The 10473-nt window shown below is 32.1% G+C and overlaps 1 protein-coding gene across 1 annotated transcript; it reads left to right on the top strand.

The window, feature by feature from the left end:
* Nucleotides 1–246: 246 nt before the first annotated feature.
* LOC128243976 (GATA zinc finger domain-containing protein 4-like) lies at nucleotides 247–9782 on the top strand. Its single transcript, XM_052961996.1, has 11 exons — nucleotides 247–283; nucleotides 760–789; nucleotides 1579–1635; nucleotides 1823–1858; nucleotides 2207–2392; nucleotides 2735–2758; nucleotides 3650–3817; nucleotides 6805–6846; nucleotides 8379–8483; nucleotides 9030–9053; nucleotides 9418–9782. The coding sequence occupies exons 1-11, from the start codon at nucleotides 247–249 to the stop codon at nucleotides 9780–9782; spliced, it is 1074 nt and encodes a 357-aa protein (XP_052817956.1).
* Nucleotides 9783–10473: the final 691 nt, after the last annotated feature.

The raw sequence follows: 10473 nt of genomic DNA, 5'->3' as shown, positions 1-10473 counted from the left end.
TCGTGTAATAGAATATATCGTACGCCATTTTTTCGAACTTTCTTCACACATTTATTATTCAACCAGACGATCAACTTCAAAGATGACAATTACATTTGCACTGAAACAAAAGCTTGACGTTGACAACTAATGGTCCCGACTGTCAACAAGTCAGATGGTCAGTCTAGGTCAGCCCCTTTTAGGAGTATATAAAGCCCTTGTACCCTGGCAAAACCACTATCTATCAGTCGTCTGCTCAGATTCAACATGATCGCTAACGGACTTCTTCTCGTGTGCTGTGTGGGTTAGTACAATCTTACTTTTTCTTATTTTGTCAAGGCTATATATGTAAGCATTTATGCACTTGTATATGATTTTTTTCTTCCCTTCTGTTTTCATTTTTAAATCGTAATTCTTTTTATTGCTGTAATTGTTGTTTCATAACAAATTCAACTTTTTTCGTATTATTTGTGTTGGTTTAACTTTCATTCGGTTGTAAGGGTGTTATATTACAAATGCTTTCTCTGGCATTGTAATATAAATGTTTATCTCGGGTACGCTTTTCTTTAACGGCCCCATTTATAACGGCAACATTTAGTATTATCAAAACAGTTGTATACTATCATAAAGAAAACGTAAGAAATAAATTGACTAATTTGGAAAACAAATAAAAACACTGTATAAATCGTTTAAAACAAAACTAAGATTATATTTAACAGTTTTGTTTACGACATACGTATTTTTAACGATTAACAACGATTTTTTTCTTTATAATTTCAGCCATTTCACAGGCCTTCATGGTGGTGCCAGGTTAGTTTTATTCGTATATCCTTTGTTTCATTAATTGTTGTAGTGAAATTGATTGCATATTTTGTTCGCATTGTCCGATTTTCGCAAAATCTGTTAGTCGCCATTTTAATGTTTTTGACAACATAATGTAAAATTGACAAACTTGGGTCATTACATATACATGTAGTGCAATACACTAAAACCATTGAAATATTATAATGCATGTCCGATCAGTGTGCATTGTTTCCCATGTAATTAATTTATCATGTCAATTGCCTGTCTGAAACATAGACGGACGTGTCATTCACTGATATAGTTACACTGCTTATGAGTTGACCCTGGATTGCATAAAAAATAAATAAAAGTCAGAAGGCAAGGATAAAGCATTTCAAATGCAAAATATAAGAACAAATCGGACATAGGCATTCTGTATTCATTGTAGGGGCGTCAAAACAATTTTGGCGAATCAATTTGGTGTACGTCCCAATTATTATTTATATCTTAGTCAAAAAAGGGTTTCATTTTGTTTCTTGCTGGTCGGGCAAAGTAGTCATAATGGCCATAAGGGTACTTATTTGTTGGATGATTAAGTGTTGTCATTTGTGAAATAACATGTTTTAGTTCGCCTTTTTTCAATACGTGCATATACATTAATAAGTGTTATTACTTTCGTCTCTTTGACTTTAACTTTTGAGCATCGTCGTTTATACAGTGTAACAACTAAATACATGCCTTATATTTCTATTCGCACTCATTAACTTTTTGCGGATGAAATTTGAAATGTAAAACTTAGTGTTTCTGTCTTTACAGTGCCAAAGAAGATTATCCCAGTTGTGAAGAAAGTCCCAGTCAAGATCCCAGTGAAACGTAAATTGTTATTACATTATATCTATGCAACCCATGAACGCGAAGCTTTCCATATAATAAGAGTTATTTAACATCATAACGCTATGGGTTTCAACAGTTCCAATTTCAATACGTAGCTTCTTGTTTTGTGTGAGTTTATTATCCTAACGTGATGGTCACTTTATCTAGTTTTTACTCTCCCTTTCAGAGCCAGTCTTCATTCACAGGCAGTTCCCAGTGAAAGGTAAATTTATATTATAATATCAGTATCTTTGCCATCTTTTAACATATTACGTTTTTGCATTAGATAGAAGCCACTCATATAAACACAGTGTATTATCCTAAAAACGCGACAGGAAACAGCAGGTTCCCCATTAACGCGAACCCGCTAATTCAAAATATGTACGATTCTCATTATAACGCGTTCGTTTAAAGCAAGGTTTCCCCGTAATGCGAAGCCTCAACTTTTTCAAATGTGAGAGTTTCTTATTATAACGCCATAGATTTCATCAGATTACCCATTCATGCGCAGCTCAGTTATCAGGATAACAATATTGTCACTTAAAATATATTTTTAATATCTTCATTGCAGTACCAGTCTACATCGAGAGACAGATCAAGGTCCCAGTCTACATTGAACGTGAAATGCAAGTTCCATACCCCGTCCCCGCTGTCGGTGGTTATCACGGTGGTGTTGGCGGCGGTGTTGGTGGTGGTGTCGGTGGTGGTATCGGCGGTGGTATCGGCGGTGGTGTCGGTGGTGGTGCCGGCGGAATCAGTAAGTAGATATATAAATGATAACACGAGCTATATATTGAATTGGAAAGAGGATTCAAATGTTCTTTGCGTCAGAATGTTAGGAGATGTACAACATAAATAACCACGATTTAAACAAGACAGATGAGTTATATAACAAGCTTATAATGTCACACATGTCGACTTAGTTTGATGGAACATTACCACACCAACGTTTTACTTATCACATGCTAAACCAAGTGTGTTTTTTTCCAAATATTTCCCAACCTCTGTTTGAATATGCTAAACAATTAGGGTTTACAAATGTTTTTATTATAAAATTAATTTTCTTTGTATTAATTTTGTTTTGTACTTTCTGTTTCAGACGTTGGCGTTCTTTCCCAGATCAGTAAGTTTTAAATACTTTAATATCACTACCTGTTTAATAATTTCCTTTGTCGAGATCATAAGAACTGCTAAGACGCAAAACACCTCAGATAAAGCGCGAGTTATCATACTAACGCGATGGGCTATAATGGATAAATGATTTTTATGATTATACGAGTCTAATCATAACAAAGCGCGTGTTATCGTAATGATGCTCTTGGGTTTCGCGATAACGCGTAGCGCCTTAGTATAAATGGCAAGTTATCCTTACACAATAACCGATAATAGTGGGATAATAATTGGTTTACACAATAACGCGTTTTCTGAACAACGCGATTGGTTAATATGGCTTTTATAATAACGCGAAGCTCTTCCGTAATATGTGTGACTTTTATTCTTAGGTAAAAGCTCTGTAGGTATCCACAGCTTATCAGTTAAAAATAGTATATTATTTCAACTCATTTAAACCCAAAAAACTTAACATCTACTCGATTAATATTTATTTCTCAATATAGAATATTTTTATACCTTTGTTGACTCTTCTTGAATATTGTATAGCTTAAAAACAAATTGAGTTTAATTATTAATCTAGGAGTATGCACAACGTATACATCAATAATTGTTTCAGGATAAGAAATATTAAACTGACATTGACAGATGTAATTTGTTCGATATAAAATACGAAGAAGAAGGTTTATTCAAGGAAATATAACACACAATACATTTTTTAAATATGCCAACATGACTGTGTTCAAAGTAATGGAAAAATAGCTTGTGCATACAAATAGCGAACAAGAAATTTATTTATAAGTATATTGATATCGCAGTTTTCACAACTGTTTCTTTAGAATTTAAAATACATATCATAAATAATAAATGAATTATGCTTATATGAAAATGTCCCAATTTCCAGGCGACGCTGACAGCGTTAACCTGAACGTCAACACCGGAGTTGGCGTTGGCAGCCGTGGATTCGGCAACAACGGATTTGATAACAACAACGGATTTGACAACAACAACGGATTTGACAACAACAACAACGGATTCAACAACAACGGTTTCAACAACAACAGATTCAACAACTAAGTTTTAGTAATGAGAGGTGTCCGGGGATGTTGCAGCCATCATTGTCCAACATCTCATTGTTTACAGTCAGCCATGCAAGGGTCACGGTGGAAAATTCTAAACGCGTCAGTGAACCAGCATCAGGAAGGATATTAACATTTTGACTATGTATAGACGATCACATTTCATTCATTTTTTCATTGACAAAATGTAAGACCAAACCCATTTTTCTTGAGTTGTCATGTTACTTTGTAATTTGTTATAATGTATTAACAACCCAATGCTATGGTTTGAAACATTATATTCTTTCCTGTAAGGGGTTTTTGAATTGGATTCCATGGGAAAAATATATATGTTATGCCCATGGCATTTCTTAAGCAGTTTAACTCATATTGCCAAAACTGCTGGAAATCAAATTCTTTGGAATGTGGACATTTTTTTCAGTAATCATTCGCTATCATATAATTAGTAATTATTTATTGAATTATGTAATCTTGTTTTATTGACAAGAACATTAACCAATAAAAATTGCTAGGAAATCGAATTTTTTGGGGGACAGTGGCGATTTATGTATTTGCCGGTGACCTTGACCCTCTGTTATCATTTCATCTGTCATTATTTATTATTTATTATATGTATTCTTATTTTGTTGACAAGAAAATAAATCATTAAGCAAATCTATATATTTACTTTTTTATATCATTGAAGTTGATGACCTACCAGTAGATGTTCCATGCTTATATTAAGCAAATAATGTTTCTACTGACTTAACCATTAATTCATACTTACATTTAATGACTAATATCGCTTAGTCAGAAGAATAAAAGAAGGCATATGATCATGAGTGAAATAGATACGATCTTAAACTGAAATCAGCAATGTTTCTGGGTTTTATTATTATTATTATTATTATTAAGGTCGATAATGTAGCTGTCATTTTTCTATTTCAAATTCATGGACAAAAGTTTTCCGATATTTTTTTATAATTTTTATTCAATCTCTTTTAGTTGCAAATTTTACATGAACATTTATCAATTTACTGTAATTACTTCCAACCATTAACAGTTAATGTACGAAAGCACTTAAAATAAAGCAGGGCATGAATTTATGACAAATTACTACGTAGCCATTCATTGAATGAAAATTAAAAGGACGAACGTGTTGGCAAAAAATCGCGGGTACTCATTTGATAGAAACATTTTCTTAGTTTTAGAGTTTGTTTCATGATACATGATTCATGTATTTAGTCATCCCTCAATGTAAGAGATCAGTCTGATTCGTTTAAGACAGGTTATTTTCCAGGTAAAGATAGAAGACCACGCAAGGTTGTTGACAAAATGACACAGGCGTGCATGGCTAGGGTAAAGAAATTATCAGTTCATATGTTCATTGTTGTTTGAATTATTCTGGAAATTCGTATACCACATAACAATGGCAAACAGTTCAAAAACATATTTGAACGATGATATAACATCATATTACATCATATTAATGTTCGATAAGTTGTTTTCGTCTGTAATTTGTTTTGTATAAAAGCAAATCTTCGAACATTCAGCTTCAAGGTTCAAGAAAAGGTCTGAAAAAAAAGGATAACAATTTTTCTAATAAACGATTTTTTTAATTTCCAAATATATCTTAATTTAAACTAATGCAACCTTTTATAAATTTCCAAATATTGTTTGCATATTTTCTGGTTCAAAAGTGAAGTGCTTTGTTTTGATGAAGGGGAAGTAACTTCAATGGATTTTAAAACTAGTTCTAAATGTTGATATTTGCGCGTGTTAGTTTGCAGTGAAAATGTCATTTCACCGATAAAACTCAACATTTCATCGGAGAGCATGAACGAAATTAATATTGACTATGCAGAAAGATTCTGTCATGTTTGGTGATTATAAATACCACTAGTTGCTATTTCATCCAACATCAACAAACATTATAAGAAATTACATTCCTACTCAATATGTCAGGAAACCAAACATTTACTAATGAATATAAATAACCTTTAAATTGTTCCGAAGTGAAATTAATGATAAAAAAAAAAAACACTTTTAAAATTTGAATAACTAAAAAATTGATGTATTCCTTTTCCCTTAAATTTTAACTTTAGCGAAACGCTAACGTTCCAATGTGATTGGATAGAAAGTTTGAATTCTAAACAATAAAATATGAATATATTAATGCTCTAGTTTGACCGCTGTCGAAACTGTTACAGTAAACGTGACAAATAAATCAGGATTTTCTAATGTTAAACTAATTATTCACAATGTCCGTTTTTCGTAAAATCACTTAGTCGCAATTTTACGGTTATTTGCTCACAAAGCTATGTTAATTTGACAAACTATGCCATTAAAAATACAGGAAATTGCTGGAAATATTGATATATTATAATATATGTCCGACTGTATTGCATTGTTTCCCTTGTGAAATGATGAACGTGACAATTTTATGTCCCAAACGTTGATGGACGTTTATTTCCCTGATTTAGCTACAACAATGTAAAACAATGCTAATGAGTTGACCCCTGGACTTTATTGCTTCAGGAAATATAATTATAGCACGAAGATATCTTGATATTTAAAACGTAAGACACCTGGACCATTCGGACATAGGCATTCTGAAATTCGTTGGTGAAGCATCGATAGATTTTGGTCGAATAGTTTTGGTGTTGCGCCTGGATTTACAAAAAAAAATAAAAATGTATTTTGCAAAGTGTTTGATTGTGCTTTTTGCTGTTATTTCTTGCGTTATTGGACACAAAAAAGGTACTTGAGTGGGAAGATTTGTTATATATGAAATTAGAATATATAAAATACGTAAATTTTTGGTTTAAACAGTATTTATTTGTTATAAGAAATAAACATTTACAACATACACATAAAGAATTCTATTTTTATGAATCTTAAATATATGCAATACATAAAATTTAATGTAATGTAACTTATTTCCAACTCAACGAGAGCCTATTATTATATACCAATAAATGTCATATTTCATTCTTTACAGGACCAATCGTGAAGAAAGTCCCAATCAAGATCCCAGTGAAAGGTGAACTGCATATTACAATATTATTATTTTCTAGGCAATCCGTTTAAATATGTGTTCTTGTTTTTTTGTTTTCATTCCCGCTAAGCTTCATATATTTCTATAAAGAGTGAGCTATCATAATAGCGCGATTGGTGACAGGTTCGCAATTAAATACCCTATAACAAAGGACAGCCATATCATTAAGCCTTTTTCCGAATTCATCCAGTCGATTAAAGTAAACTAGCTTTATATTGTTTAAACACAAAAAGCTGTGCCATCTGAACAACATATTTCAAATAAATGTCTTTAGTAAACAGACTGTTTAAATGGAATAAAAAACTCATCAACATGCAAATGATTTTTCTCGAATTTATAAAGATACTTGGATAATACCGTGCAAACGACTATCTTCAAACACATATTGTCGAACTGGAATATTCTCAAGGAAAAATTGGAACTTTAACATCGTAAAATGTGCTATCAATCATTGCGTGGAACGGATTTGATAAAATCGAGTTGATACTGACAACTTTTTCATGTTTGTAATAAATTATCAACCATGTAGCGTATGACATTTTTATTCTTGTATAAAGAATCAATGGTCCTCCGTCATGGGGATTATAAGTCCTCCCTTTTCAAGAAAATATGACACTTTATTTAAACATTGTGGTTCAGTAACCAACAGATATGCTTCACATCTGTGTTTTTACTGTCCATAAATAATGAACCATATAGAAGGCTGTTTGGGGCAAAATTAGTAACCATCTTAAGTTGACAGAAGTGCGTTGTTTAATTTAGATTTAAAAAAAAACATTTCATAGAATTTATAGGAGGATTTACCACATATGATGTTCGAATGAATTCCTTTCGGATTTGAAGTTGTATGAACAAAATATAATATCTTTTTTTGTGAAATTTCAGAATCACGTGTAAAAAAACTTCATAGTTCTAATTTATGGATCGTTATAAGTTGCCTGCCAATAGGCGGCGGCACTATTTTTGCCTTAATCGTAGGAGACGTTTTTATTTATATTATTCCAATGAACAACTTTAAATCGAGAATATAAACGTTTTAATTTTGTTTTTGATTTATTTTTATATATTAAAATAAAGTTATTTTTTGGAAATATACATAAGGCATAACATATCGATTTTTCTTGAACTTGAAGCCGAATGTACAAACAATTGTTTTCTTACAAAGTATTAATTACAGACGAAAACATCTGCTCGAGCATAAAGTCAATGCTATAGCATGTAACAAATATATTTTGAAGCATGAACTTTTCGGAAAATTCACACAACCTGAACTGATAACTGTGTTTACTCTACCCACGCCTGAAAATTTGTCAACCACCAAGCGTTGTCTTAATTCTTTCGTATATTGTTTTGTAAATATGCTAACCTCGTTCATACTTTTATGTTGTTGTTTTTTCTTTCTTTTGTGTATGTATGTGTATTGTAGATTTTCGATTAAAAATAAATATAGATAATACAGTATCAGTTATCATAATAATGCGATGACCACTTCATTTACTTTTTTCTCTCCCTTGCAGTTCCAATTTACATCGAGAAGAAGGTCAATGTCCCAGTCTACATTGAACGTGAGGTACATGTCCCATACCCCGTTCACGTTGGCGGCGGCGGCGGTGGTGGCGTATGTAAGTACACATTTTAATATATCATGGACTTTAGTTTGAGTTGTAAATACTATTAAACGAATTCGTTTGTGATGGAAATGAAAAATACGCACGATTCTAACTTTTTCGAACTATACTACAAGAGATCCCGTAAACATTTAAACGCTCGTATAAACGGGCAAATACACGCTCTAAATTACTCTGGGCAATGTCAAGTTGATGAAGAACATATTCAGACACAGTCTAAAGAAAGTAACGTTACCTTGTTGATGAACATAACAACAACATTAACAACAACAACAACATAAACGACAACAACAACATTAACAACAACAATATTGACATTAAAAACAACAGCAACAACAACAGAAACAACAGCAACGACAACAACAGCAACATATAAGTGATTCAACAATCTGTTTATCAAGATCGATGCAGCAAAAATACAGCAATCATTTTATCACCTTTATAACGAGTGTTTCATGTGTTTCGCGGACACGGTTTGAATAAGACACTTATTTTTTAATTGACTTACATTCTATTTATCAATTGTATTTTCTTTTTCAGCCATTGACTTGCAGACCCAAATTGGTAAGTTGAGCATCATTTACAACAGTTTAATGGTTTGCAAATAAGTTTTCAAGCGGCTAGATAATGTGAATGATACAGTGATATTCCACAAATTGCTAAGATATATGCGTGGCACCATTAATGAACCATTTTTCAGTATGCTTCATTTAAACGGGATCAATTGACAATGCATATTCCCGAAAAGTTGAAAATAATTATGCTGGTTGTGCAATACTATTATAATACTTTAAAACACATGCATGTTACTATATTTAATCACAAAATGGTAAACATTTAATATAATTATGTCACAAATGTGTCTCCGATCCTCGCAAATGGAGATAATCAATCATTAACCTTTACTAATTTTGCCCTTGTTTCTCAGCTGACGCAGACCATGTGGTCATAGATGGAAGCAGATTAGGAAACAATAACAATAACAACAATAATGGTTTCGGATTCAACAACAACAACAACAATGGATTTGGTTTTAATAACAACAATGGCATCGGATTTGACAACAATGGATTCAACAACAATGGATTCAACAACAATGGATTCGAGAATCGGTTTAACAACAACAATAACGGATTGGGATTCGACAATAATGGTTTCTTCGGCGGCAACGGATTCAACAACAACGGATTCAACAACAACAACGGATTCAACAACAACAACAGATTCGACAACAATAACAGATTCAACAACAACAACAACAGATTCGACAACAATAGATTCAACTTCCGTTAAATTGAAGATTCTCCTCTATGTATTTTCTGAAGGTAAATATGTCAGTTTTCATTTCAATTGTAACGTTATATACTTGAGAATTGAATTTATAGTAACGTAACGATAGATGTATAGTTTTGATACGCAGTATGATTCTACAGTCGACATGATTTCAGAATATATTATTCTCTTAAGTTTTTCTAAATAATGTTCTAGATATGAACGAACTGGTATTAGGTTCTTATTCCAGCATTTTGGTGTTCAGAACTATGCAGATGTGAGATTTTTCTCATGTCAATTTTTTTCAAATATTAAAAGAAAAACTTTGCATGTATACGAGCATATTTTTGACTACATACATTTGTATGTTTTGAACAACGGCGCAAAATCATCGACTTTAGGAAGACATACGTGTATTACTTTGAGGATTGATATTTGTTTGTTGTTAACATACATTTCAAGCAATTATATAATAGTTAATGTTAATATAATGGTTTAACTGGACAGCATTACTTTTAAGTCTCAATTATTGATTTTGTGACAGTTTTAATAATCGAACTGATAATTTTCTTTTCATTCTTGTTGTCGTTTGGAATAGGACTTAAACACAAACATTTTACCCCGCAGTTTTTTATTTATGATAACCTTTCGGTAAATGGTGCAATTCAGTCTATTAATGATATATATTTTGACATATATGATACTGGCTATA

The sequence above is a fragment of the Mya arenaria genome, chromosome 8 (assembly GCF_026914265.1).
Source record: "Mya arenaria isolate MELC-2E11 chromosome 8, ASM2691426v1".
NCBI lineage: Eukaryota > Metazoa > Mollusca > Bivalvia > Myida > Myidae > Mya > Mya arenaria.
This window is presented reverse-complemented; position numbering and strand designations above follow the sequence as displayed.

Excerpts from the sequence above, each read along its gene's own strand:
- LOC128243976 (XM_052961996.1), top strand. The coding sequence starts at position 247 with ATGATCGCTAACGGACTTCTTCTCGTGTGCTGTGTGG. Across the intron at positions 790-1,578 it reads GGCCTTCATGGTGGTGCCAG|TGCCAAAGAAGATTATCCCA; the intron begins GTTAGTTTTATT and ends CTGTCTTTACAG. Across the intron at positions 9,054-9,417 it reads TGACTTGCAGACCCAAATTG|CTGACGCAGACCATGTGGTC; the intron begins GTAAGTTGAGCA and ends CTTGTTTCTCAG.